This window comes from Chaetomium tenue, assembly GCF_020726465.1.
Source record: "Chaetomium tenue strain MPI-SDFR-AT-0079 chromosome Unknown F5144scaffold_2, whole genome shotgun sequence".
Classification (NCBI taxonomy): Eukaryota; Fungi; Ascomycota; class Sordariomycetes; order Sordariales; family Chaetomiaceae; genus Chaetomium; species Chaetomium tenue.
In genome coordinates, this window is record NW_027117330.1 from 1,480,800 (window position 1) to 1,507,455 (window position 26,656).

General features: G+C 55.5%; 12 protein-coding genes across 12 annotated transcripts; 6 read left to right on the forward strand and 6 right to left on the reverse strand.

Annotated features, from left to right (window-relative positions):
- The first annotated feature begins 269 nt into the window (after positions 1-269).
- F5144DRAFT_609573 (peptidase M24, structural domain-containing protein) lies at positions 270-1,974 on the forward strand. The gene is made up of 2 exons (XM_066791632.1): positions 270-501; positions 591-1,974. The coding sequence occupies exons 1-2, from the start codon at positions 324-326 to the stop codon at positions 1,886-1,888; spliced, it is 1,476 nt and encodes a 491-aa protein (XP_066646155.1). The 5' UTR covers positions 270-323; the 3' UTR covers positions 1,889-1,974.
- A 475-nt stretch (positions 1,975-2,449) lies between these two features.
- F5144DRAFT_590041 (uncharacterized protein) lies at positions 2,450-3,766 on the reverse strand (the record flags this gene model as incomplete). Its single annotated transcript, XM_066790118.1, has 3 exons — positions 2,450-2,641; positions 2,697-3,426; positions 3,507-3,766. The coding sequence occupies 3 exons, from the start codon at positions 3,764-3,766 to the stop codon at positions 2,450-2,452; spliced, it is 1,182 nt and encodes a 393-aa protein (XP_066646156.1).
- A 181-nt stretch (positions 3,767-3,947) lies between these two features.
- F5144DRAFT_103328 (uncharacterized protein) lies at positions 3,948-4,881 on the reverse strand. The gene has a single exon (XM_066782090.1). It carries the CDS (start codon positions 4,784-4,786, stop codon positions 4,304-4,306), a length of 483 nt encoding a protein of 160 aa, XP_066646157.1. The 5' UTR covers positions 4,787-4,881; the 3' UTR covers positions 3,948-4,303.
- A 576-nt stretch (positions 4,882-5,457) lies between these two features.
- On the forward strand, positions 5,458-6,404 carry F5144DRAFT_103494 (ubiquitin-like protein ATG12). The gene is made up of 3 exons (XM_066782091.1): positions 5,458-5,571; positions 5,633-6,165; positions 6,231-6,404. Exons 2-3 carry the CDS (start codon positions 5,776-5,778, stop codon positions 6,291-6,293), a joined length of 453 nt encoding a protein of 150 aa, XP_066646158.1. The 5' UTR covers positions 5,458-5,571; positions 5,633-5,775; the 3' UTR covers positions 6,294-6,404.
- A 102-nt stretch (positions 6,405-6,506) lies between these two features.
- F5144DRAFT_484061 (ketopantoate hydroxymethyltransferase) lies at positions 6,507-7,446 on the reverse strand (the record flags this gene model as incomplete). The annotated part of the gene is made up of 2 exons (XM_066785420.1): positions 6,507-7,118; positions 7,180-7,446. The coding sequence occupies 2 exons, from the start codon at positions 7,444-7,446 to the stop codon at positions 6,507-6,509; spliced, it is 879 nt and encodes a 292-aa protein (XP_066646159.1).
- A 1,833-nt stretch (positions 7,447-9,279) lies between these two features.
- F5144DRAFT_482150 (ubiquitin-conjugating enzyme/RWD-like protein) lies at positions 9,280-10,398 on the forward strand (the record flags this gene model as incomplete). The annotated part of the gene is made up of 6 exons (XM_066785324.1): positions 9,280-9,312; positions 9,387-9,409; positions 9,451-9,491; positions 9,761-9,875; positions 10,003-10,184; positions 10,253-10,398. 6 exons carry the CDS (start codon positions 9,280-9,282, stop codon positions 10,396-10,398), a joined length of 540 nt encoding a protein of 179 aa, XP_066646160.1.
- A 577-nt stretch (positions 10,399-10,975) lies between these two features.
- F5144DRAFT_482432 (CWC16 protein) lies at positions 10,976-12,115 on the reverse strand (the record flags this gene model as incomplete). Its single annotated transcript, XM_066785335.1, has 1 exon — positions 10,976-12,115. The coding sequence occupies one exon, from the start codon at positions 12,113-12,115 to the stop codon at positions 10,976-10,978; it is 1,140 nt and encodes a 379-aa protein (XP_066646161.1).
- A 353-nt stretch (positions 12,116-12,468) lies between these two features.
- Positions 12,469-15,373, forward strand: F5144DRAFT_640620 (glycoside hydrolase family 43 protein). Its single transcript, XM_066792746.1, has 10 exons — positions 12,469-13,196; positions 13,245-13,350; positions 13,409-13,551; positions 13,603-13,687; positions 13,738-13,798; positions 13,847-13,960; positions 14,011-14,059; positions 14,120-14,299; positions 14,385-15,013; positions 15,137-15,373. Exons 1-10 carry the CDS (start codon positions 12,889-12,891, stop codon positions 15,238-15,240), a joined length of 1,779 nt encoding a protein of 592 aa, XP_066646162.1. The 5' UTR covers positions 12,469-12,888; the 3' UTR covers positions 15,241-15,373.
- A 35-nt stretch (positions 15,374-15,408) lies between these two features.
- F5144DRAFT_561009 (cytochrome P450) lies at positions 15,409-17,486 on the reverse strand. The gene is made up of 3 exons (XM_066788235.1): positions 17,034-17,486; positions 15,730-16,964; positions 15,409-15,669 (listed from the first exon to the last, which is right to left on the reverse strand). Exons 1-3 carry the CDS (start codon positions 17,262-17,264, stop codon positions 15,498-15,500), a joined length of 1,638 nt encoding a protein of 545 aa, XP_066646163.1. The 5' UTR covers positions 17,265-17,486; the 3' UTR covers positions 15,409-15,497.
- Positions 17,487-18,198: 712 nt separating this feature from the next.
- Positions 18,199-20,600, forward strand: F5144DRAFT_590048 (beta-lactamase-like protein; the record flags this gene model as incomplete). Its single annotated transcript, XM_066790119.1, has 10 exons — positions 18,199-18,244; positions 18,308-18,413; positions 18,539-18,617; positions 18,684-18,789; positions 18,848-19,106; positions 19,162-19,207; positions 19,259-19,626; positions 19,675-19,982; positions 20,071-20,146; positions 20,180-20,600. The coding sequence occupies 10 exons, from the start codon at positions 18,199-18,201 to the stop codon at positions 20,598-20,600; spliced, it is 1,815 nt and encodes a 604-aa protein (XP_066646164.1).
- A 663-nt stretch (positions 20,601-21,263) lies between these two features.
- On the forward strand, positions 21,264-22,507 carry F5144DRAFT_590049 (glycoside hydrolase family 43 protein; the record flags this gene model as incomplete). Its single annotated transcript, XM_066790120.1, has 4 exons — positions 21,264-21,623; positions 21,694-21,850; positions 21,901-21,932; positions 21,992-22,507. The coding sequence occupies 4 exons, from the start codon at positions 21,264-21,266 to the stop codon at positions 22,505-22,507; spliced, it is 1,065 nt and encodes a 354-aa protein (XP_066646165.1).
- Positions 22,508-23,968: 1,461 nt separating this feature from the next.
- F5144DRAFT_104084 (velvet factor-domain-containing protein) lies at positions 23,969-25,626 on the reverse strand. Its single transcript, XM_066782093.1, has 2 exons — positions 25,373-25,626; positions 23,969-25,293 (listed from the first exon to the last, which is right to left on the reverse strand). The coding sequence occupies exons 1-2, from the start codon at positions 25,446-25,448 to the stop codon at positions 24,041-24,043; spliced, it is 1,329 nt and encodes a 442-aa protein (XP_066646166.1). The 5' UTR covers positions 25,449-25,626; the 3' UTR covers positions 23,969-24,040.
- Positions 25,627-26,656: the final 1,030 nt, after the last annotated feature.

Genomic DNA, 26,656 nt, shown 5'->3' on the forward strand with positions numbered 1-26,656 from the left:
GTCAAGTTAAATTTCGGTGGAAGAGAATGAGTTCATGGCATTCAAAAATCCAAATTTAGAGGCAGACAAAAAAGAAAAAGGAAAAAAAAGAATAGTTCTATCTTACTCTCAACCCACTTTGATAACAAATCACGCGTGCAGTAGTAGAAAGTCAGGCCTGAATGCTACGAATGACGAATGTACATACAAAGCCATCACAAGTACTGTATTTACAATACCAAATAATACAAAACTGAAAAGATACTTTGTGGGTCATCAGCAAACTCTCAGTTTGCCATTCTCATTCACTCACTTACACACATACTACAACCAAATCTGTCAAGATGAGGCTCCTCAGGGCCGCTCTGCGGCAAATACATACACCTCTCCGGGCTTCTACCAGAGTATTACCCCGAGGAAGGACATGGAACCGGGGCTATGCAACCTCGATTTCAGCAGCCGAACTCGAATTTGGCCAACCCGTTTATGAGACGCATCCGCACCTTTTGAAACCCGGCGAAGGTGTGTGTGTTTGCGTTTGTTTCACTGTGTCACGTTGAGCTAGGCGTATAATATGTGATCATAAGCTAAATGACCCATTACCGCTCCAGTAACACCCGGCATCACCGCCCAAGAATATGCCGACCGCCGCGCCAAGCTCGCCTTCAGCCTGCCCGAGGGCGGCGTGGCCGTGCTCCCCTCGGCCGAAGTCAAGTACCGCTCCGGCGCCGTCTTCTACCCCTTTCGGCAAGAATCCAACTTCCTCTACCTAACCGGCTTCTCCGAGCCGCAATCCCTCGCCGTCATCCGCAAAACCGGCCCCTCCCTCGGCGAATACACCTTCCACCTCTTCTGCCGCCCCAAAGACCCCATCGCCGAGCAGTGGTCCGGCCCCTGGAGCGGCCTGCGCGCCGCCGAAGACGTCTTCAACGCCGACGAAGCAGGCGACATCAACGCCCTCCCGGCCCTCCTACCCCCCCTCCTCCGCTCCGCAACCCGCATCTACACCGACGCCCCCTTAACCGACACCACCCCCTCCCCCACCACCCTCCCCTCCATCCTCCGCCTCCTCCCCACCACCCCCTCCACCGCGCCCCTCTCCCCCCTGATCAACCAACACCGCGCCCTCAAATCCCCCGCCGAGGTCACCCTCATGCGTCACGCCGGCCGCGTCTCCGGCCGCGCCTTCACCAGCGCCATGCGGCGGCCCTGGCCCACGGAAACCGACCTACACGCCTACCTAGCGCACGCCTTCACGCACGACGGCCTCTCCGGCGAAGCCTACGTGGCCGTGGTGGCGGGCGGCCCGCGCGGGCGCATGATCCACTACACGCAGAACACGGCGCGGCTGCAGGCGGGGGAGACGGTGTTGGTGGATGCGGGCGGGGAGAGGGGGGGTTACGTGACGGATATTACGCGGGTGTGGCCCGTGGATGGGAGGTTTACGGGGCCGCAGAGGGATTTGTATAAGGCGGTGTTGGCGGTGCAAAGGAAGAGTGTGGGGTTGTGTACGGCGCGGAGTGGGTTGTCGTTGGATGAGGTGCATCGGGCGACGGAGGAGGCGCTGCAGGGGGAGTTGGCGAGGTTGGGGTTTGAGTTTGAGGGTGGGGGGATGATGGGGCGGCGGGGGGGTGATGTGATGGGCATGTTGTTTCCGCATCATGTCGGGCATTATGTCGGGCTGGATGTGCATGATGTGCCTGGGTATCCGCGGTCTGTGCCGCTGAAGGCGGGGCATTGCGTTACTATCGAGCCCGGGGTTTATGTCCCTGATGATGAGAGGTTTCCGAAGCATTTTAGGGGATTGGCGGTTAGGATTGAGGATAGTGTGTGCGTGGACGAGGAGGAGCCGCTGGTGTTGACGCCTGAAGCGGTTAAGGAAGTGGAGGATATCGAAGCGCTGAGGTAGACTGGCCTGGCAAGAGTGGCCTGTATATTACTTTGTAAAAACATGACTGTTGGAAGCTGGTGGAAAGTAAAAATAAATGCATAAATATCTTCACCTTTCCTCTCGATGGTCATTATCCACACATAATCCTCCAGTTTTGCGCTGCCCCCCATCAACTCTATTTCTGATAGTAGATCCAAACGAACCGGCTGGGCGGGTGAGGTATACACTTTTCTTTTTAGTGACCCTTGGGATTGTATGGAGATGATCTAGTCTGTTTCCACGATGCCATCAACGCCAGGCATGCGGTGGATTCCGCATGCCGGTAACTACTAGAAACACAATGCACCCATGATAGGACATATCGGGGCGCTTGAACAAGGCGTAGCAAGTAAGTGAAGAACCATTTTTGAACGCCCTCTACGCCACCTCCTCTAGAATTTTGGCGATAAATGTCGCAAAGAAGACTTCCGCCGCGATGCTACGCCGTAGAAGTATGCCCGAAGATTTTCACTCCGTTTTCCGTTCCGCCCCACGACCGAGTGTGGAAATGGCTGCTGTGAGTAGCTAAGTAGACATGGTCTAGCAGAACCCTCTTGGGTCGAAAAGGGCGCCGCTGTAAGCTGGCATGCCGTATGTTTGTTGGGCCGTCACGGTCAATAGTTGTTCAAAAGCCTGCAGTCGCCTCGAGAGATTTCGGTGCTCTTGGGTGATTTGCTTGTTCTGTCGTTCGAGCAAGTGAATGTATTCGATTGCTTTAGTGAAGACAGTGCCCTAGAATCGTATCAATATCATACTGCCCTTCTCAATACAACCAAACCGAACGAACCTTGCTGATTTTCGCCGCTCTCGATGGTTGTGTCTCTTCATCCTCGTCACCTTCTTCCAATATTGTCCGGAGGGCCGGGACCGCATCCCTTAGTTCCGAGATCTTGTCCTTCAAGTTCGTTCGATATTTTCGCTCAATGTCATTGTGAGCCACTCTTTCGCCTGTTTTCGGCTTCTCCTTGCCCTTTTCGCCCTTTTCGCCCTTTTCGCCCTTTTCGCCCTTTTCGCCCTTTTCGCCCATGTTCCCTTGCTTCTTTGGCAAACTTGACGGTCCTGGGCGGCCTTGCGTTCCGAAAGGGTGCGGTGGAGATACCGGCTTCGGGTCCTGAATTATGCTCGGGATTTCGAATCCAGCCCCAAACGCCATGGGCATACCAGCGCCCATCCCACCAAAGTTGAAGCCGATGCCCGACCCAAGGCCCCCCATAGTCGACCCTGGGTTCATGGCAATAGCAATCAATCTTCTTTGTTCCGCGTCTTTCTCCAACAAACTCAGGCCGGCTGGCGAGTCCATATGTATTCCCGACCGCGGCCGCTCCCAACTGAGGGGCGTCGAATACAAACCCTCCCGCGGTGGCACTTCTTGGGGTGGTAACGTATTGATCTGGGACAGTTGGTCGGTGAGATTTATGGATGAGAAGCCATCATCCGACAAGGCGTTGTCAAGCGCACTATCGTCGACCATTTCGTCGGATCTCGCTGTGGAAGCGGAAGGGGCGAGATTAGTAGGCCTCCTTTAGGAGTGTCAGTCACCGTCCTACTACGTGAACACGGGTAAAGGGCGTTAAGACGTCTCGAGTATAGCACTCACCGGCGCATGGGAGCTTTGCCCTTTTTGACCTTGGCCGTGCTCCGAGGTTCAAATGCCTCGGGGATGCTGGCAAGGCTGTCATCATTGTCAAAGTCGATCCAGTAGTCGACTGAGTCAAGCGGCGTAGTTGCGTCCATGCTCAACCTCGATCGTTTCCTCTCATGCCCATTCCTCGATCTGTGGCCCCGCGCTGGCAGAACCGGCCTGGATTGGATCCCCTGAGCCGGTAGGTTTGACCTTGAAGAGACGTCATGAGGCATGGCCGTGAGTTTGGTAAGGGGGGACGTTTGGGTAACGGAATCGAATGACTGGGTTGCGGGGGCTGTTGACGGTGACATGGTCAACCCTGTGTCGAGGTGCAACCCGGCTGATTCCCATGGTGAGGGGGATTGTGTTGAGGTTTCGGCCAAGAAGGGCTGGGTGGCATGATCAACCCGCTGACAGACGTGAGTAAGAGAACGGTATAGCAAGTGAGAGATCTCCTACTCGGCTGTTAGGCATGGAGAAGGACTCGAGACTTCGAAACGGGTCCGAGTCCATCGCTACCGTTCCTGCTACTAGCGTAATGAAGCCGTGAATGAAAGAAGAGAACCTCGGGCCCTTCAGATGGTGAAGGCGATCGTTCGGCACGAGATACGGCAAGCTATCGCATGTGATAGCTGAACGGGCTGGGGCCGACACAAGGTGAGGCCCAACGGGCCAGGTAGTGGCACTCGAGATAGCGGGACGAGAATCAGGTGTGTGTAACGGACTCGAACAACAATGCTAAGCCAATGTCGCTGGGTTGGGTTGCACGTCTAAACAAATGATAACGAATGGCGAGACGGAAGCGTGGGAATCAGGAATCGCTTAGACGGATTGACAGTATAACGGAGGGGACGTGGAGTAAAGAGGTCGGGAGTGGGGAGCAGAAGCGGAGGATGACGGACGATGAATGACGAGATATTATCGTGGGACAGTGTAGGCTGGCATGTACTGCCGTCGTATAACAAAATCCCATGTAATTCGGAAGATTTATGGAATGCACGTTGGGTAACAAGGGGATGGGAGTGAGTGGACGCAACTGCAACTTTCGTGGGAGTGGCAAATAAAGATTCCGCGACCTGAAAACAATGGCCAGGGCGAGGGTGAACAGTGAGAGACAGGGTTGGAGTTGCAAGTCTCCGCACACGATTAAACGTTGGGAATGGTTGAAGCTGGAGGAGCATGACACCCTGGCATTGCACTCGGCAAGGGCGACCCAGCAAACAACTCAAGACGGCAATTATAAGGTAAGTCATTTAATTCTACGGGAGTTGAACTAATGCCTGGTGCTAGTAAGATTGGACACTCGAAAGATTTTGACCTTGACTCGGCTCAAGAGATTCTGTGGTCAACCCAGGGGCATCAACATAGGTACCTAGGTACTGTCTTCGGCACCTCGTTAACCCTCGTTCCAGAAGGGAAGGAATCGATCGGGTCTCGCGTCGCTCAGACATTGACGGGGTGGTTCGATAGTCCGCACCGGAAAATCAGCTCAGAAATTTGCTTGAGCAGAAGCCAATCGGGCACTGCTGTCTTGACGCATTGCTTTCGATTTTGGGCCCATTCGCCCGCAGAATCATGCCACTTTTTTTTGTCTTGGAGGCTGCGAGGCACCAGCTCCAGACGCCAAGACGGCAAGAGCTCCCGGAATACCCATCCCCTATTGGTTGAAACCTGAAAATTGTGGCTTTCAGCCTTACCTGGCCGAGGTCTGGACCCCGATGCTTCGGAGCTCAACGGCCTGCTTGCAGGTCCGCCCCAGTCTGGACCCGCAGCGCGCCTTCGATATTCCCAGTCTGGAAAACCCCATGCGAACCTGCACCACGACGGTTGGCGATTGAGAGTTTGACGGAAGCGCATTGGTGAAGAAGTTGAGAGGGAGAATCTCGTTGCATCTGGGGGAGCCAGAAGTAGTGTAAGTTGACCAGAAGTAAATTGATGACGTCTTTCCTAGGTAGGAAAGAGGAACATGGAAGTTGAGATGAATGCTCCCTACCTAAACTCAAACAAGGTTGGGATCGCCATACATACCCTAACCCTGGTACTTCAAAGCGCGTCACTGTACTATTTTATACAGGCAGTAATGATGGAATCGTCAACAGCGCGGGGCTGTACTCGAGCCACCATCAACCCAGCTGCAACAGACTCTCTGCCAACCACCGCATTGATCGACACATCTCAAATGAACTAAGTGAAGTGCGGCAGACATACTCGGAGTAAAATAAAACGACACATTTCATTCGAGATGGGCGGCGCTACCCAAAATGACAACCACGGCAACAACAACAATGACTCGCCCCCGGCCTCCCCCGTCCTCGAGGGGCGGGACTCGCCCGACCTCCCGCTCACGATGGCGGCGTCCACCATCCTGACGGCCCTTCCGCGCGACGCCACGGCCGCGCTCGCCGCGGCGGGCGGGTTCCCGCAGGAGAAGGTGGTGGTGCGGTTCCGGCCGGTGGCGTCGGCGCCGGCGATCCGGCGGGACCTGGTCAAGGTCATCAGCACGCACAAGTTCGACTCGGTCGTGGCGTACCTGCGCAAGATGCTCAAGGTCGCCGAGGGGGATGGCGTGTTCCTGTACATCAACAACACCTTCGCGCCCGCGCTCGATGAGGTGGTCGGGAACTTGTGGAGGGTTGGTTTTTGCAATTTCGCGCTCCCTCGCAGGCTGGTAGGTTTGATGCTGATGGTGTTTTACAGTGTTTCAAAGACTCGAGCGATCACCTCAACGTTTCGTACTCGATGTCGCCGGCGTTTGGGTAGGAGGAGCATGGGATTGTTCTCTGCAATTGCTATATACTAAATCGCAGGGACACCAATTCCATAACCAAACCGCCACATATTTGGTTATCAACAGATGATATTCGCCAGTACGCTATCAAAATGCCGCCGACATGCTTAGTCTACACAACGCTTAACCCAGACCTGATATGCGCCCGAAAATGCAAAACCCCGACTGCATGCGTGCTCACGTGCTTACACCCCCTTGGTGGCCTCGACGAACCTCTCGAATTCCTGCTTGGGCATGTCGTACGTGTGTTCGGGGGCAGGGTACTGCCGGCTCTTCACCTCATCCCGGTACGCCTCGATGGCCCGGAGGCTCTCGGACCAGACGTTGCCGTACTGCTTGACGAACTTGGGAATGCGCCTGCCGGGCGGGAAGTTACCTGTCATGTCGACCTGCACCAACACCTGGCCCGAGCAGCCGTTGCCGGCACCTATCCCGATGGTTGGGATGGATAGTTTTTGGGTGATGAGGGCGGCAACCTCGGCGGGCACGGCTTCTATGACGAGTGCGAAGCAGCCCGCTTCTTGAAGCGCGAGGGCGTCCTCGAGGACTTTCTCCGCGCCGTCTTTGGTTTTGCCTTGGACGCGGAACCCCCCAAACATGTGTTGCCTCTGGGGTGTCAAGCCTATATGGCCGAGGACGGGAATGCCAACGCCGACGATTTTCTCGATACTAGGCACCATCTCCTGGCCACCCTCTAGTTTGACACCCTGCATACGGCCGTCCTTCTTGAAGCGGATCGCCGTCTCCAGTGCTTGGGTTGGCGAAATCTCATAGGAACCCATGGGAAGGTCGCCAATCTAGGAAGGGAGGGTTGGTTGGCATGTGAAGAAAAGAAGGGCAGGCAAAAATAAAACATACTGTGAACGCAGCCTTGGTGGCACGTGCCACGGACCGACAGTGCAGCAGCATCTCCTCCAGCAAGACTTCACTTGTATCCTCCATCCCCAGAGCAACCATGGCCAGGCTGTCCCCGACCAAGATGACGTCCACCCCCGCGGCGTCGGCGACGTGGGCGCTGGGGAAGTCGTGGGCCGTGATCATGGTGATGGGCTCACCCCCCCTGTGCATCTTCTTAAGGGTGGGGATGGTGACCTGCTTTCTGGGGTTGGCCGGCGGCGTGCCCATGGGGGAGTGTGAGCTCCATCTGGTCTGTGTCCGTTGTGTTGTTGCCGAGAACAGTGGTAGGAAAGGGGGGGCGACGACGCCGAGTTGGGACGGTCGCGTACCCCTGGCCAGCGACCGTGCGAGGGAGGAGAGGTACATGGGTACTTGTCTTGTATGTGCCTGTCTGTGTCTTGTTGAACAACTTCCGCTGCAGGGGTGTTATGCACTGTAAAAGTACTGAAAAAATGCTGGGGTTGGTTGCAGTAAAATCAAGAACGCTTGCGCTTGTAAGAGAGTTAAAAAGGAATGACAGGAATCTAATCGTTGTGGTGGTTTTTTGCGACTTTTATTCACCGAGTCATGATAGTTTTTGCTGCGTACAATTGAGTATATTATCTCTGAGGGCCCGGTTGGAGTTGTGGTCATCTTTCTTTGCTGAAAACGGTTGCGGCGGGTTGGGGTTCGGCTGATCGGATTGGTGCTGAATTCAGCCCCATGTGGATGGGAATGTTTAATTGGCTCATACCCCTGGGGAAATGGGGCTTTGGCCTGGGGACCGAGGTATTCGGATTTGTGCTGAGGGTGAGGCAACTCAGATGATTCTTACTCGTACACCGTGGAAAGGAGCAGCAAATACCCACCTCATCTCGACTCTGAGCTGAAACATCATCCGATTTTCCAGGTTGTTTTAAAGTTGCAGGTACAGACGGTTGGTTGCGTGAACCAGCCTCAACCGACCGCTCAGCCGGGGCAGGAGCTGATCAAAATGCCCGCATTGCCTTGCCCCTCCATCCACTCACATGAACGGTGTTGGAGAGCATCACTTAGGTAAAGAAAAGAAAAGGTATCAATCACTGTTTTAGCCACTCCGGCATTCATATGCTCTCCATATTGTACTATATCTCTCCCTTCTAACAGAATATATTGATGCCGGGGACGTTCCTAGCCGGACAGTACGTAAACCTGCCTTTGAGTATCTCTACTTCGTACTTTGTACATATGTCCCGACCTGTTGGTTCACGGCTTGGCCTCAGGTCCTGAGCTGTTTAAGGGACTAACTCTGAGTAAGCGGTGAGTTTGAACCGAACAAAGAGGTTGCTGACCCCTGCAAGTGGCATTGCGTCACCGCCTTGGGCAGGTGGGGGTAATACCAATGCTCCAGTGGTTTCCAGGAACGGCAAAATGCACTGGAAATTCTCCGTTTGAAAGCTCGAGAGAATCGTTTCTCAGAGGCCATGGGGCGTGTGCGGGCTGCGTTAACCCCGTGGATTGATTTGAAACACACGGAGCCCAGCTTTCTTTGTTCATACTGCTTGGTTGGCATGGAAGTAAGTAAATACGTAAATGGAGTCAGTGGGTCTTGCCACGACGGCGACAACGGCTTTCCTTATCGCCCACACGGCTGGCAGCCCACCACTTCAAGATCCATCGCTTCAGCCCACTTTGAGGCCCGACCATTCCTGATATTTTGTGCATAAGGCTAATCGCAGTGTGCATCCTTTATTTGCTTCTTCAAATTCACCTGGAAACTACCAGATCCTCAGCTGCAGATTAAGGCACAAACGACGAGAATCAGGTACCAGTTTGGGACACGACATCTGAGTCAACTGATCAACCCCTCATCTGCTCATTAACGTAGCCGGCGTCCCAATAACGGCTTCCGGTTCCCCACTTCCGACCTTCCGTCTTCGACTGTATCCGCCACCGCCGCTGCAAACCGCTCTTCCCGAACTGCCACATCTGCCCTGCGCCGTACATCCGTTTGCTACATCTCGACAACTCAGCCAAGCCAAGGACTTTGGAACGTGTCGCAAAGAAGAAAACTTCAACAACCCCCCCAGACAAATTCCCAAAATGGCCTCGCCTCGCCGCCGTATCGAGACTGATGTAAGTTGGCTAGTCATGGCGGTTGTAGAAAGTGTGGGACCCGATCTTGGATGTCGACTCACAGGGGAATCTAGGTCATGAAGATGTATGCTTCTGCGTGGAAGATGCCGAAACGGCCGAGCGCTGACCGCAGTGCAGGCTTATGAGCGATTACGAAGTGACCTTGGTTCACGATAACAGTATGTTCTCCGGCCTCTTTCCCTATATCTCCACCATGCGATTCCGATCGCACCGCTAACTCGAGGTTTTCTTTTCTAGTGTAAGCCCGACGCATGGCTGCGGCTCGCCCGACAACGTTAGCAAGCACTGACTCGGGACACCCATGACACAGGCAGGAGTTCTATGTCAAGTTCAAGGGTCCATCCGAAAGTTGGTCATATCTCCCGCCCCCATCCGAAATGCACGGCCGCCGGTTACGAACCAGGCGCTGACATGGTTTCCAACACAGCGCCATTTGAAGGTGGCGTCTGGAAGGTCCACGTCGAACTGCCGGACCAGTACCCATATAAGTCCCCAAGCATCGGCTTCGTGAACAGGATTTTCCACCCGAACATCGACGAACTGTACGTAGGGCATAATTAAGGGGGGAAAGCCAAGAAGAAGGCGGTCACCTCTCTCCCCCATCCCCGGGATGCGGACGAGGGGGTTTATGATACCACTGGAAGGGATGGTTAACTCCTTTTACAACAGGTCGGGATCCGTTTGCCTTGACGTCATCAACCAGACGTGGTCACCCATGTACGACATGATCAACATCTTTGAAGTCTTCCTGCCGCAGCTCCTCCGCTACCCGAACCCGTCGGATCCGCTCAACGGCGAGGCGGCCGCCTTGTTGCTGAGGGACGCCACGACATACGAAACTAAAGTCAAGGGTGGGTCTATGTGTTCTGGGCTGCGAACGGTGGCGAGAGGCAATACTGATGGTACATGTGGGGAACAGATTACGTCTCGAGATACGCGACCAAGAATGCGGCGGATGAGGCCGGCGCCGAGAGCGAAGACGACGATGACCTCTCCTCGGTGGGGAGCTACAACGACGATGACGACGAGGAGGCACAGCCGGCGGGCCAGATGGATGACGTATGATGGGGCAGCAGTTGGGGTTTCAGCATTGGGACAAAGCAAGGAGTATGGATCATGCCCTCACTTTCAGGCATCGCGTCGCGTCTTTCTGGGGGGTTGTATATGGTTGGCTTCGGGTCTCTTTGCCTAGTTTCTTTCTCCACCCTGGTTTCTCATTCCAATCTGGCATATCCGGAAGGACGGTCTGGTCTCACTGAGGAGTAATCTGGCGCACATGGGAGTTAGTTTCCAGGCTTTAGCAAGTATTTCAGCAAGCGACGTCAATTTAGAAAATCACCACTTTGATGGCTGGGGTTGGGATGAAAGTGTTTAGCGCATGCTGGTAATGTCCGGGCAAGACTGCCAGACGCAATCTCAAGCCAACAACACCACCGAAAAAGAATAAAAAAATAAAAGATTAAGATTAAGATTAAGATTAATATTAATATTTACATTTATATCAACTACCGCATTCCAGCTTTTATATCTAATGTTAGCCATTTTAACCCAGAATATCGTCACCGCTCTTCAAACCCGATCCGCCGCCATAAGTATATAATCGTGAATGACAGGAACTAAAAGCTGGACCTTGGAGGGCCAGTTAGTCCGAATCTGAATCATAGTCCACCAAAGCGGTCGTGCCAGCCACCTCCTTTGGTGTATCCTGCTTCGTTGTTGCGTCTTCCACCGGGCTTTTCCTCTTGAGCCCCGGAATCCGAGCGGGTTGTTTAGGTGTGTGTTTTTTGTGATCAAAATTAAGGAATGGATCCTTGGCGGCTTTGGTATTGCGGATGACTTCCGAGGCGAGGTTCTCACGTGCTCGCGCCGCCGCGATCTCTGATTTGAGTTTCTTACGCCCTCCTGTCGATGCCCCTTCGTTATCCTTTTTCTGACTTAAACTGGTTTCGAACAACGGTTTCCTTAGAGCCTTGCGCACCTCGCCGTCCCAGTCTGGATCCGGTGCTCCAAAGCGGATTAGCTTCGCCTGCCTCCCATCCTCTTCTCTCTCCGGCAGCAACTCGATCCCCAGCCCCATCCGCTCTTTCAAATCCTCAGCCTTCGCTGTATCCCTCTCCCTCATATGCCTCCCAGCGCGGAACGTCTTCCTCAACTTCTGATTCGTCGAATACGGATCTTCCCACCGCGCCGCAACACCCTGCAACTCCTCGATTCTCTTCTCACCCTCCTCCGTCTGTACACGATGCGCAATCGTCTTCTCCAGCCTCCAGAACGCCGCCTCCCTCTTCTCCGCCCTCTCCCGCTCCGTAGTAATCTCAAACTCACTCACCACCAAGCTCCCACCACCACCCCCAGCACCACCACCACTAGCAGCCGCAGCCGCATCAGCAGCTGCCGCCACATCCTTCTCCCGATCGCCATAATTCCTCCTCCTGGCCCCGGACACAATCACATAATCCCCCTGCCTCGGATCGGTGCGCATCTCAATCAGGCCCCCACACGCCGCGTGCTTGAGGTCGAACGCCCACACGGGGGTGCTGTGGTAGTTACCGACGCGGCGCTTCTCGGCGTTGAAGCGCACGCCCTGCCCGATCAGGCACGGCTCGGGGCAGTGCGCGCACCAGATGGCGAAGGGCATCTCGAAGCGCACGACGAGGATGCCGTGCGAGGCGAGTTTGGAGGCGCGCGCGCCGAGGGGGTGTTTTTTGTTGTGGTGTGTGTTGTTGTCGCCGCTGCTGCCGTCGTCGGGCGCCGTGTACCGGCCCATGTTGAAGCCTTGCATTTTGAGGGTTGCGCGGGTTGGTTTGATGGGTGATGGTGATTGTGAGTTCTTGTGTATGTGTGTTGTAGGTGAGTGCGTTTGAGTTTGCATGGGAAGTTGTCTCGTGGTTGTGATATACCTGGGTGGAGGGTGTTGCCTTGTGCCTGCTGTCGGGTGGTCGTGTAGGTACCTAGGTACATACCTAGGTGAATTGGTGGGGGTGGGGTGGCCTTGAGCGCCCGGGCCTCAGAAGTATGGCCCTGATTCGAGCCCAGGTGGGTTTTCCTCACCTGTAACTCTAGCGGTCCTTTTCGACATTTTATGGTTCCAGGTTGCTGCACTTTCTCCAAACAGCCGGAGGCAGTCGGTCCAGTGCGCTGTAGGACTTGAAAATTGAACCTTCTTTTCTCTCAAGCCGTTTTTTACTCAGTCTACCTCATTTTTCGGAGAGAGGCTTGAGTTACTCACTTCACCTGGCTCGACCGTTGACTCCAATTTCTCGAATCGCATTTCTCCTCACAACACAACTAACTGTCAAAGGGCCCGACACCAGGCTCGAAAACCCCAAGATCGGCACATATACCACCGCGACCCCCACAAGATGCCTCCAACTTCGGGCTATTTCCGCCCGGGGCCATTCACCCCTCCTGGTTTATACTCCGGGTAAAGGCATGGGACACATCCTGTCTGCGGGGCCAGCTACCGGGCTGCCGGAAAGGGCCTCTTATACACAGTATATAAAGTCGACAGTGGGCCTTTGTTGTAAACATGTCTAAACAGTAGAGAGACGGAGAATGTTCTATCCCATCATGCTCCTCGCCTCCGTCGTACTGGGCCTCTCGGCTTGTGTGTCCGCTTCCCGGGGACATGACCAGAACTCTACCTTCTACAACCCTATCTTCCCCGGCTTCTACCCAGATCCGAGCTGTATTTATGTCCCCGAGCGTGACCATACTTTCTTCTGTGCCTCGTCAAGCTTCAATGCATTTCCTGGCATCCCAATTCATGCCAGCAAGGACCTGCAAAACTGGAAGTTGATCGGCCATGTCCTGAACCGAAGAGAACAGCTTCCTCGTCTAGCTGAGACCAACCGGTCGACAAGGTAGGCTAGCTCCTGGGGTTGAGGAACATATTGACTAAGTCCTCACAGCGGTATCTGGGCGCCGGCCTTGAGGTTCCACGATGATACTTTCTGGCTGGTCACGACAATGGTGGATGATGACCGTGCCCAGGAGGATTCCTCCAGGTGGGATAACGTACGGCACGACTGCCCGTTATCTAACCAACTATAATATAACTAACTCCTAGTTGTAGATTATCTTCAAGGCCAAGGATCCTTACAATCCCAAATCATGGTCGAATGCCGTCCACTTCAACTTCACTGGTTATGATACGGAACCCTTTTGGGACGAGGACGGAAAGGCGTATATCACTGGCGCCCACGCCTGGAAGGTTGGGTAAGCTAACCCGTGTTATTCGATGTTATGGTGTAATGTTTATCTTCAAAGTCCGTACATTCAACAGGCCGAGGTGAATCTCGACACCGGGGCGGTCGGTGAATGGCGGATTATCTGGAACGGGACCGGTGGCATGGTATGTACCTGTGTCTAATTCGAGGCCTGTAGATCTGATCCTGGATTTAGGCCCCGGAAGGACCACATATTTACCGCAAAGACGGCTGGTATTACCTGCTGGCTGCCGAAGGTGAGCTATTACATCAAAGCCTTCGTTGCACAAGCTAACGGCAACCAGGGGGCACTGGCGTGGACCACATGGTGACCATGGCTCGGTCAAAGAATCTCTCAGGGCCCTATGAGTCGTATTCTAAGAACCCAGTGTTGAGCAATGCCAACACGACGAGTTACTGTGAGGTTGTCAGCCCTGGGCTAAACGGCAAGGTACTGAGCGTGATGTAGTCCAAACCGTTGGCCATGCTGATTTATTCCACGACCACAACGGGAATTGGTAAGAGACCCATCCGAAATCTTCACGGAATCTTGGGAAAATGCTAATCTCCCTCTCCAGGTGGGCGGTCGCCCTGTCCACCCGCTCCGGACCAGAATACCTCCACTACCCCATGGGCCGCGAGACCGCCATGACCGCCGTCAGCTGGCCCAAAGGCGAATGGCCAACATTCACCCCCATCTCCGGCAAGATGAGCGGCTGGCCGATGCCCCCCGAGCAAAAAGACATTCGCGGCGTAGGGTAAGCCAACCAACCCCCTACCCCCCCCCCCCCTACCCCCCACCACCACCTCCCCCACAAACCAACTAACCCCCCCTCCCCCCAGCCCCTTCGTCAACCCCCCCACCCTCTCCTCCTCATCCGAACACCTCACCTTCCCCCCTTACCACCCCCTCCCCCTCCACCTCACCCACTGGCGCTTCCCCATCCCCACCTCCTACACCGTCTCCCCCCCAGGCCACCCCCACACCCTGCGGCTCACCCCCTCCCACCTCAACCTGACCGCCCTCAACGGCAACTATGCGGGCCCGACCGGCCAGACCCTCATCGCGCGGCGCCAGCAGCACACCCTGTTCGCCTTCCAGGTGACGCTGGATTTTGATCCGGCCGTGGTGGGGGAGGAGGCGGGGGTGACGGTGTTTTTGACGCAGAATCATCATTTGGATTTGGGGGTTGTGATGCTACCTCTTGATGGTGCGGATGGTGTGGAGGGGGGAGGGGAGCTGGTGCCGCATGTGCGGTTCCGGGGGGAGTCGTACACGGCGGTGCCGGCGCCGGTGGTGTTTCCCGTGCCGGAGGGGTGGAGGGGTGGTGCTAGTGGTGGGGGGTTGGTGTTGGAGGTGAGGGCGTGTAATGAGAGTCATTTTGTGTTTGGGGTGGGACCGGAGGAGAGGAGGGCGGAGAGGAGGGTGGTGATGGAGGTGGGGAATGAGGCGGTTAGCTGGGGGTTTACGGGTGAGTTTCGTTCTTTTTTTTCTTCTTCTTTTGAATCTTCTGTTTTTATCGTGGGTTGGGCCGTTGCCTATTCCTCTACCCCTTTTCCCAGAGGAGTGGGTGGCTGACTGACGTGGCTTATAGGGACGCTACTAGGTATATACGCGACAACAAATGGCGGGAATGGGTCGACACCGGCGTACTTTTCGGATTGGAAGTATACGCCGATAGAGCAGTTCAGAGACTGAGAGGCGGAGTTGTCGTGGGAAAGTGAGATGGGCTGTTCGCAAGACCCGGACACGTGGTGTATCTAAGCCGTCATGAGCATCTGCAGTGGCCTGCGGATTAGAACAATTCCACGCGCAGCAGTATGTACATACCCAACCGCCGCAAGCTGTCAATGGGTATATAAACATCAAGGGACTTAGGATTATACTGTCTATCCTTTCTATCCGTCCTCTCATACCATCTCTTATCATCACACTAAACATCACCTGCATACACATTAAACCGTCCCCTTCCGCCTCCTGATCTCGATTTTAGTCTGCACCGGAGGTATGACATTCGACCCCAGCCACATGCCCTTCGGCTTCTCGGCCAACGGCTTAAAGTCATAGTTTTGCAGCAGATAAGCCAAGACCATCTTGAGCTCATGCGCAACGAAGAACCGCCCGGGACTATTCCACTCGTCAGTAACCTGCACAACAACCCCATTCAGCGTCAAAGTCAAAACTCACCAAGCATGCCTCCCATGGCTAAAAGACAAATACTCCGGACTTGTCGTAACCATACCCAACCGCATAACCCGCATCGCCTCCTCCGCATCCCCCCTCTCCCCGCCCACCTTCGCCTCGTACGCCTCCTTCTCGCGCGAAAAGCGCCAGGCATCGTACCTGTCCGGCTCCGCATACAGGCCCCCATCGCGGTGGGTGCCCGCCAGATCCAGCACCAGCAGGGCGCCGTAGGAGGCGTGCCAACCCTCGGCGGGGTTGGTCAGGCCCTCGGGGGCGACCACCTTGCGCTGGGTGAGGGCGCGGGAGAAGTGGCTGAAGCGCATGCTCTCCTTGATGGCGCTGTCGGTGCGGTGCAGGCGGGCGAGGCCCTGCTTGGTCCAGGCGCCGTTTTCTTCGGCGAGCACGCGGGCGGTTTCCTCGCGGATGGTGTCGATGTATTGGAGGGTGGGGTCCGAGGCGAGGAGGTCGAGGAGGAGGTTGAAGCCCGTGAGGACGGTGGTGTGGATGGCGGCGAATTCGACCGGGAGGAGGCGCTTGGAGAGCATCTCCGCGTTGAGCTCGGCCTCGAGGTTGTCCGCTTGGGCTTTCCGGATCAGCCAGGTGATCATGTCTTCTGGTGGTTGCCAGTCGTCGTAGCCGGCATCGGTGCCTGAGGCCTTGCGTGTCATGTCGGAAAGACGTTGCTCGATGACGGGTTTGGCGAGGAGGTAAGATTTGCGCCAGTGCCACCAGTTGGAGAGAACGACTAACGGGGCGACGAGCGGTCGGAAGAGGCGGGGGAACATGTCCAGTATGAAACTGTTGCGGACGACATCGTCGGCGAAAGCAACTTGAGAGTCGAGGAACTCCTGGTTTCGGCAGAGGGGGGCGCCGACAATGATTCGGTTCGTCACTCGCGGGACAATCCCTAGCCAGGCCTCCCATAGGTTTAGTGATTTCCAGTTCTCCGTGTCGTTCCCAAAGGTGGCATCTATCGCGCCATGGACTTCCTCCTGCACACCGGGTATGAGCCCGACGATATTGCGCGCCAGGTGCTTGTGGATGGTTTGGATAGGAAACTGGTCATCGGCCCCAAAGAATTGGTAGTCGTTGTGGAGGGCATCTCGGTGGGCCTCTTTCGTCGACAGGACGCGGTCGGGGAGCTCGAGCATCCAAGCGGCTTGGTGCCGAGGCACGACGATCTCTTGCGGACGGCTTGGGGCCGAGGGGACGAGGAAGGCGCGGCCATTTTTAGAGTACTATGAGGATGCAATGTCAATATTATGAGAAGTCAAGGCTGTGGTTGTTGGTGTCGTGGGGAAGCGTACCTTCTCGTACCCCTCGGAAACCCAGCTGTCATAGCGTGTCACGAAGTAGAACCAGTTTTGAAGGGTCCCGAAGACTCCACTACCGCATCCAACTCTAGGGAGGGAGCTGGTGTAACGGGGCTTCCATGTGAAGTCGACAAGAAAGGAGCTGATGGTGAAGAGGAAGACAGCGGCAACAATGCGGCCAGGGGTCAGCGACTCTACCAGCAGGGAGCTAAGCCCTGTGACCATGGCCAAGGCTCGATCGGGGAAGTGTCGAGGAGCTTTTTCTGGGCTTCACACGTTTCGGTCTGGATCGGTTGGTCGCAGAATTGATGAGCATGACCATAGCCAGCAGGCTTTGGGTGGAAGAGAAGCGTCTGAAGTCATGTTGGTTAATTCTGGCCGAGGGGTCCAGAAGCAGACTGGCTCGAGACTGGTCAGCTCCCTGGGGAAGTGTGAAACCGGAGACTGGGCCGCTGAGCATGCAGGGAGAACAAGGGGACAAGGGTCTGCCTCGCCAAGAATACTCGAGTACCTAAGTGGGGGGCAGAAACTAAACCGTGGACCCAACCACTCGGGCCGCCCCGATCAATCAAGCTCACTCCACCAGATCTTGCGTTGCTGATCTCGCAGCATTTCCATCAATTCCGCTGGTGGCTTGTTATTCCCATTGGCCGACGGTTGTTTGCGAAAGTTCATGGCTTTGCAGGGCCTCCATTTTGTGGTGTTGTCGCGGGACTAAACTATGTACCTTTGTACATACAAATCTGTACACTAGAGGTATGTCTTGGAACTATGCTTTTTCCCCCTTCCTTTTTATCTGAAGGGGAGAGATCATTAGTGACAACGAATGGAGGAGATAGTGTAATATGTTGAGGAGCCTTCGAGGTGGAAAAATAACTTTGGATGGAAGATGGAACAACTTCTCGCATAACTGTGGAGTCAACAGTGATAACATCGCTTCCAGTGCTGCTGCCTCGAGCTCCTTCCTTGTTCAACCCTCACACTTCCATTTTTTCCCTTGCCCCTTTTTTCTTCTTGACACGCCGCAAAATAAGAAAACAACAGCTGAGGATTGTAGCCACAACACCTACTCTCCAACTACCCCTTGCCATTTTCACCTGAGTGCGCCAAACTCGGAGATTCCATGGTGGATGGCACGACATAACCACTACAGTGCACCATGTCGACCTTCAATGGCCTCGTGGCCGAGTTTCCCGATATTCGAGGCAAGATATTATTACCATGGTGAATATGACGTTCATTCCCCTGGCTAACTAACTAATTTGTAGTTGACTTCTTCCGCTCCCACCCAGAGCTTCGCCCTCCTCTAGCCTGCTTCTTGAGCCATATTCACAGCGATCATCTTGCTGGCCTGGAGACTCTTCGGTCACCATTGTACGAGCACGGCCCAGTTCCCCTACCAAACAGGCGCTTAACTTGACTTGCTTTGCTGATACTGACGCATATCGAAGTGTTTACTGTTCGGCTGCTACCAAGGAGATGCTCCTCCGCCTTGAGAGGTACCCTTGCCGGATCAACTATGCTAGTGGCATCTTAGAGACTCGCGTACAGAGATATCGCCATCTCAGGAACCTGCTTGTGAGAGCACCATTAGCCAGCTATTGGCTATCCATCCGCTTTACACCGCCACTCATACTCTTTTAGAAACCAATACCCCTGGAGACCCCCACAATCCTCGAGCTCGAGCCTGGAAACCACCTTCAAGTCACCCTGTTCGATGCGAACCACTGCCCTAGCGCAGTCATGTTCCGTAAGCATCCAATCTTCTTGGGCTAGGCTGAGAGAACCCACGCTAACATTGGACTCAGTATTTGAAGGCCAAGGCAAAGCCGTACTGTACACAGGGGATATCAGGAGCGAGCCTTGGTTTGTTAACTCAGTTGCAAGATCGCCGTGTCTGATCGAGTATTCCTCGGGTCTCAAGACACTCGACACCATCTACCTTGATACATCCTTCATCGACGACGTCAGATTCCCGACCAAGGCTGAGGGAATAAGTGAGCTCCTTCAGAAAGTCTGCAGATATCCCGCCGATACCATTTTCCATTTCCAAGCGTGGACATATGGGTAGGGGCCCCCGGGGTACTGACCGTTTTACATTTCGCTTCTGATCACTTTATAGGTATGAAGAAGTCTGGATTGCTCTCTCGAAAGCGTTAGGATCCAAGGTACGCAAACTTGATGTTCTACAACCGCCATGTCTGATCTAAAATGCCTAGATCCACGTCGATGAATATAAAATGTCCATGTTTCGTTCTCTCATGGGCTCTCACTCCGACAACAAGTTTGCCACCTCCTCCCACCTTACGCCCGAGGCCCCGGCATTGGTAGGTTTCATGTGCGGCAACACTCACCATCCTGGCTGCTTAACCCGCGACGAGACCGTCCGGCTTCATAGCTGCGAAAAGGGCAACTACTGTGCTACCGTGAAAAACAAATCCGTTGTATGGATTCAACCCATCATCACGCGTCTTCCTGATGGCCAAGATGTCGCCGAAGCCGATGTCGGGGGAGGAGGGGACGATTTGGAGAGGGAAGCCGAGTTGGATTATCTCTCCCCGGACGACGTTGCGTCGCTCCTTGAAGCGTAAGCCGAACCTACCGTACATTTAGATGCTCCCCTAACTTGATATAGCTTTGATGGTGTCGACCGTATCTCCGATGAATTGCGGGAACGGCTCAGTGAATTCCTACTAAGCACCATCGTCAACGGCCGGAAGGTTCCCCTTGACTTGGAAGGAGCTGCCTTTTGGGAGAACAATGAGGTAGATCTTATCAAGGGCTTGCAAGCAATAGTTAGTAAACTCGGATCGCGCGAACGCCGTTTGGGGAACAAGGCTGAAGCCCTCCCAAACGTCGTTACTTTTCCGTACTCCCGCCATGCGTCTTACCCCGAGCTCTGTCACCTAGTCGAGACACTCAAGCCGCGGGACATATGGCCGTGTACCGTCGACGTCCCTCGATAGCTACGCGAAGGTTTGATCCCGCCGAGACATATTGGTTGACGGGGACTGACACTATTTGTTACTAGACATTACAGTTGGGCGTCTCTTTGCACCGTATTGCTCAGGAGTCACATTTCGGCACGACGACGCGATGAGGGAACGGTTCGGGCACCACAGAAACAACGCAGTCCCCAGCCTTGAGAGTCAGGTTACCGTATCTTCAGCCAGCAACGACACTCGTTTCTCGCAGGATTCGGCGAATGAGCCCGCACCGAGTCATTACAGCCAGCCGCTAGCATTGCCAACCCAAGAGTACCATCCAGGGTCGGCCGCCAGTCCGGAATTAGGTGTTCAAACCGCTGAAGTCGAGGCACATGAGCCTCAAACCTGGGATCTCGAAATGGCCGAGTCCATCGATGGGCCTGCGGCTCTCGGCAGCTTTAACCCAACAGGCCTCATAGATTCACAGAACTCGACCATTTCAGAATTGGCTTTCGAAACTCGTTTGCAGGCCTTCCAGGCGGTTCTCAATAAAGCTAAAGGCCGAACCGGAGCGGAAATAGGCCTGGTATCGACGACGGACCATCACTCCAAGTTGGAAGAAGAACTCGGTTAAGCAGTGTGCCCTAGACGTTAGGTCCTGTCAACAACCGTGGGCCGACCATCTTTATGGGACTGTACCCTATTGAGCTGGCCACAACTTAGATGTCAATTTGGTCAACATCTCATTCTCTAGGGCATTTAACTGCCGATCCCCGCAGTGCCCCCGAGCGTGGCCTCGGCCTAATGGCAAATACAACGTCCACTGGTCCGAAACCATAATTATTCCACAAATCCGCCGCCAGGCCGGTTCCGCCAAGGGTGGTGAAGTTGGGTCACCAGCACCATGCTCGGTTCCAGACAAACAGATCAAAATGTTATTGCGACACAACCACCCTGCTCGGCGGTTCTCCACGATTTCGCCGGTATGCGCTCAAATAATATGTCGAGATTTAGCCAGCGGTGTGCAGCATGGCCCTGGGCATTTTAAGCCTAAATGCAACACAACCTTGGTGGGACGGGCGAGTGTGGAGTAAACCGTTTCGCGACAGAGAGTGCAGCCTTGTTGCTGTTTGTTTGAAGGGTGATGGCTATTGAGATATATGAGGCGTCACCGCTCAAGATCGATCGATGCTGTGGCCGCCACACCCTCCCTCTCTCCCCGGTGCTCGGCTCTGGTTCCCACTGATCCCGTGCTCGCTGACCGCCCTCGGGACCCTGCGGTTCCTACGCCTTCGTCATGGCGTGTATAAGACCTAGTGTGCTGGCCATTTTTGTGGCCCTTCTTTCCTCATGGTCGTGCCTTGTACTTGGGTTTGCCATCGACGTGCCGGGATACAACAGTCAAGTGGCCAGACGTGCTGACCCAAACTTGGCTGGGTACTTGGGGGTGTTCTTCCTTGGGGCCGACCCTTATGTGTACTTCTACCTCAGCAATGGCAACGACCCTCTCTCCTTCAGGGCCCTGAACCGCGGTTCACCCGTCATAAGGCCGACCAAAGGGACTGGGGGTGTTCGGGACCCCACCATCATCCCGGGAGGTGGAAGCGAGGCCGGCAAGAAGTGGTACATAATAGGGACCGACTTGAACATTGGGAAGGTGGGTTAGGCTTGAGGGGGCCGTCGCAGGGGTTCGATTACGCTTCATCAGCATCCTGACGCTTGGACAGACAACATGGGATGCAGCACAGCGAACCGGTTCGAGAGGCATCTTTGTGTGGGAGAGCACTGACTTAGTCAACTGGGGGAACGAAAGACTGGTCGTCGTGGAAGATGCCACTGCAGGCATGGTCTGGGCTCCAGAGGCGATCTGGGATCCCGCAAAAGGCATGACGTCTCGGGATAAGGACTGGTTCGCATGAAGCTAACAGTAACAGGGCAATACCTGGTCCACTGGGCATCCAAATTCGTGAGAAACAACCGCAAAACTTACACAACCTAACCAGAACACTCACCCCCCCCTTTTAGTACCCGACCTCGGACCCCCGCCACACCGGCTCCCCCTCCAACATCCGCATCCGCTACGCCTACACGAGCGACTTCCAAACCTTCAGCGCCCCACAAACCCTCATCGACAAGAACCCCACCAACATCATCGACCTGAACTTCGTCCCCCTCAACGGCACCGACTCGACCTCCTTCCTCCGCTTCATGAAGGACGAGACGCGCAAGACCGTCTTCGTCGAGGTCTCCGAGAACGGGCTCTTCGGCACCTGGACCCGCCCCGGCGGCGACAGCGCCATCATCCAGCAGGGCGTCGAGGGCCCCGCCGCCTACCTCGACAACACGAACCCTGGGAAGGTGCACCTGCTGCTGGACTTTTATGGCGATGATGGGTATCGGCCGTTTGAGAGCACCAACCCGAAGAGTAATGGTGGGTGGGCGGCGAGCAACAGGGGCGCGTTTCCGAGGAATTTGAGGCATGGGAGTGTGTTGCCTGTGGGGAGTGTGGGTTATCAGGCACTGGGGGCGAAGTGGGGGTAGGGTTGTGAGAAGAGGAGGAGGAGGGGGTTGGTTGGGAGGGGGTTGGTTGGTGGTTGGGCGGGGCGGTGAGAAGGAAGTGAAGAAGCCTGGGTTGTGTCAAGAGGGGGGAACGTGGTCCTGTCCGCCAAAGCAAATGCATATCTCTGGACTGCTCGGGTCTCGCAAACGTACCGAAACGGGCCATCTCTGGTCTGAACCGAAGACCTCCATCCGAGACGAAGAGGGGACGAGACCAGGATTCATCAGGTGTAAGGAGAGAAAAAGCCTGCTGGGTTTTCATCGGCCCAAGGTACTGGTGATGTGGTCTTCTGGCTGGGAAGTGAAGGGCTCGAGGAACGTTGAGCGGCAAGCTTTGTGTCACAACACACCCAGCGACAGACACGATTGCCTTCTGGTCAAATTCCCCGACACACGCCACTGTCCAGCCTGGATATTCTTGGCCTAGGGCTAGCTCACAACGTTCCGAAACAACCGAGTTCGCCATGAAACATACCTTCCTTGTGGCAGAGTCAAGCTTTCCACGCCCCGGTTCTTTCTACCCCTAGCAACTGGTTGCGTAAAAGTCACACGAGAAAACAAAACAGAATCCACTATTCTACACCCTTCTACCTGTCAAGGACTGCTAGTCTTATCGAACGACCCTCCTCTATTAGGGACGGTTTTGGTTCGATAAAATGCACTCATAGTGTCCAAGTCAAGCAGTCACGAGCACTAGGCACCGAAGTAGTAACAACAGAAATTATCACTATGAACCTAATCCAGACCAGCCAACATCCCCGAACAGCCACCAAGGGAACTGTTCCCCAGTCAAAGCCACCTCCCCTCCAAAGGGTATCTCATATATCCGTGCCGCCGTCGCGTTTTTTTCCGTAGCACTGTGAAAGAGAGGGGAGAAGGTGTGTGGTTAAAGGGGAAAACGATAGAGAGAGTAGGTAGTAGGTTGTTGGGTAGGGTAATCGAGACGGGAGAGAGGGGGGGACGAGCAAAAAGCAATAACAAAAAAAACCACCCAGTCCAGTTTCCAGTCCAGTCCGGCCCAGTCCGGCCCAGTCCGGCCCAATTCCAGGGGATATCACTCTGAGTACTGCGCTCTATGCCTTGCCTGCCTCCCGACCGTTAAAAAAAGCGATGAAACGTGATGAGGGGGTATGGTATGGTATTGTATGGGGGAATAAGATAAAAGAGAGGGAGGGTAAAGGAATGTCAACCCAACCGCCACCACCACCGCCGTCGTCACACCGAGCCCACGCAGCAAATAATAACTTTGAGCAAAAAAAGTACAGGTGTCTTTCAACACCTTGTAGGTATCCATGGCTTTCGTGTTTGGCGCGGCCCTTTCGTTTCCATGGTATTTTTCACAGAGCACGGGCGCGTAAAGTAGGCGAATAGGTAGGTGAACAGACAGACCAGACAGGTTTACGTCTGTTTTTCCGTCTCCGCCTAACAAACAAGCAACGCCGCCTGCCTGCTTGCCGTCCCCGACAGACAGACAACCGGCCCTTCTCAAGCCTGCCTTGCGCCGCCGCCGCCACTTCAATGCCGCTCGTCCAAGTCCAACCCGACGGCAATCCCGAGGCCGCCCGCCCCGGGGTGACCGTGCGCCACGGCGGGGTGATAGGGCAGGCTGGTGGGCTGCGACGTGAACATGGCCTGGCCGGCGTGGGCGTGGCCCCCGTACGGGGGATACCCGCCCGCGGTGCCGGGCGGGCTGCGCCGGCTGCTGCTGCCGATGGTGCCGGGCGAGAAGGCTGACGAGGCCGAACCTGGCGCGCCGGCTGGCGAGTGTGGAGGAAGATGAGTCGTGTCGAGGCGCGGCATCGAGGCGTAGGGCGACGGCATCGGTAGGCCGGTTAGCGCGGGCTGTGGCGCCACTGCGTAGCCGCTGGTTGTGAGGGGGTAGATGGACCCGAGGGCGTCGGGTACGGTGCGCGGGCCGGAATGGTGCGCGTGGTGCGCGTAGGAGTGGTAAGCGGTGGTGTCAGTCTCGTAGCCACCGCCACCGCCGCCGGCGGATGAGGGATGCGGACTGTCTGGTGAGGCGCCGTCCATGCGGGCGCGTTTGTGCGGCTTTTGGTCGTCGTACGGGGCGTAGCCGTAGGAGCTGGAGGTGTATTCGCCGGCGCGCATCTGAGGGGATTCTGAATAGTAGCTGCGGGAGCGGTCGAGTTGGGCTTGGTCGTGGAGGGAGCTCAGGCGGCGGAGGTGGTGCGGGGAGTGCCCGTTGGGGCTGAGGTCGTGATTCGTGTCGTGTGGAAGGTAGCCGTGTATCCCCTGGGAGGCGCGGATCTGGTCGGCTTGGCTGATGGTACGTTTCTTGGTGGAGACGGTGCGAGAGTCCTTGCGGAGGCGGAGACGCACGCCTTGGTCGCTGAATGAGCGGGTGAGGAAGGTGGACTCGGCGAGTCCGGGGAAGGTCTTGGTTGCGTAGACGACGAATGGGTCGGAGACGGTGCGGGATAGGAGCCAGCACTCCTTCTCGGCCAGCCTGAGTTCGTAAAGGATAAAGGCGAGTCGGTACGTGCCCACTCTCCTGACGGACAGGTCGCCAAATACGAAGAACCCGCCTTGGCTGTTGTCTGTGTCCTTGAGGCTGTAGAGAGACGAGACCAATGTGCCCGTCAAGTCGCTCTCTTTCGGCCCTGTCTGTTCGTCTTGGTCTTCGTCTCCCTTGCGGATGAGCCTAGCGGTAAGGATCAAGTATGGGTTCTGAAGGAACGTCCTCCCGGGGTCTTTCCTGGGGTTGACCATGAGCTGGACAATAGGCGGCGGATCGATCGGTTTCCTCTCTGTTTATCGTGTCAGCTGGTCGAGTCCAAAGGGAAAACCGGGGAAGACATCAACGAGGAGGGCTACCTTTACCCTTACCGATGGCCACGCAGGCGTACTTGGGCTGTTGCCGTACCGCCAACTCAAAGTCACCTTGTCCCAGCGCGGACATCATCGTGCGGGAAGATTCTGGTGAAGTTCTCAGGGGGGGTTATGATAAAGCACAAGGCTGCCGGATCCCCTGTACAGACCGCGGGTCCGGCAGACGCAACCAAGTACTACTATCTTTGTCTGTTGGGGATGGTCCCTATTGTCGGATGCTCAAGCCAGAACTAGGGCGAAGAAAAAGGAGTGCAATGGAAGAAACACGGAAAGCTTCTGAAGGAACCAGTTGGTTAGCACAGTGAGAGGCGGAGGGTGGTGGTTTAAACAAGTGAGTCGAGGGTGAAGGGGTGTGGGAGGGGGGCTGCTGATGTTTCAACGGGGTGTGGGTGTAAAAGGAACCGACCAAAGTAAGCCACAGCAGAGGTGATGCAGGTCCACAGGAAGTGTGGTGCTGAGGGTCGGCCGGTTATGGCTGGCTCGCCGGTCACCGGGAGCTTCGGTCTCAGTGGGCGGGGCAGGCCGGCACCTGTGGGGGAAGTAGCCGGGTCGAGAACACAGTCGCTCAAGTGCGAGCCGGGAGGGCGGCGGAGGAAGTATCTGGTGGCGGGGCGCTTTTAGGTGTCTGCAGGATGCAAGGTGCTGCTGGGTTGCGGCAGTCCTCGGGCTATAGCGAATCGAGGGAGGTCGCAGTGGGTGTATCGAGCCGAGCAATGGGCTTCAGATGTAAGTGCCAGGATGTCCTCGCCACTCCTCTGATCTCATGCATGCCCCGAGCTTCCAACCGCGCTTTTCCAAGTCTTTTGCTCTTCCTTGTGCGTCTCCCAGCTGCTTTTCTTATCCCCTTGCGTTGAACTCTCGGTGTCGAGGCCGGAGAGCAAGTGATGTTGGTTGAACGGTGGGCGGCCGGTGAAGGGTAGCGCCGGGATGCTGTTGGTTTGGGACTGGAAAGCAACAAAATATTCCCAAGGCTCTTCTAAGATTACCAAGTTCTCCCGCGAGAAGTCTTGAGAGAGACAGCTTTGGGGGCGAGACACTCTTGAATGCGAGAGGCGGAAAGGAGGGGCAGTGAGCAAGGGCCGGGGGGTGAGGCAGGGGATAGTGGTGCGAGTCCACTGCTGCAGCTCCGCCAGGTTGTTGCAGAACAGAGCAAGCGAGGCGCGTAATGCCGTCTCTGACGTGTGGGAGATGAAAAGTCTAGCCTTTTTGTCTCCGAGGAGGTGGTCTGGCAGGGGATGATCCGGGAGAGACTGGAGCTGCCGTCTACGCTGCGGAAGATGG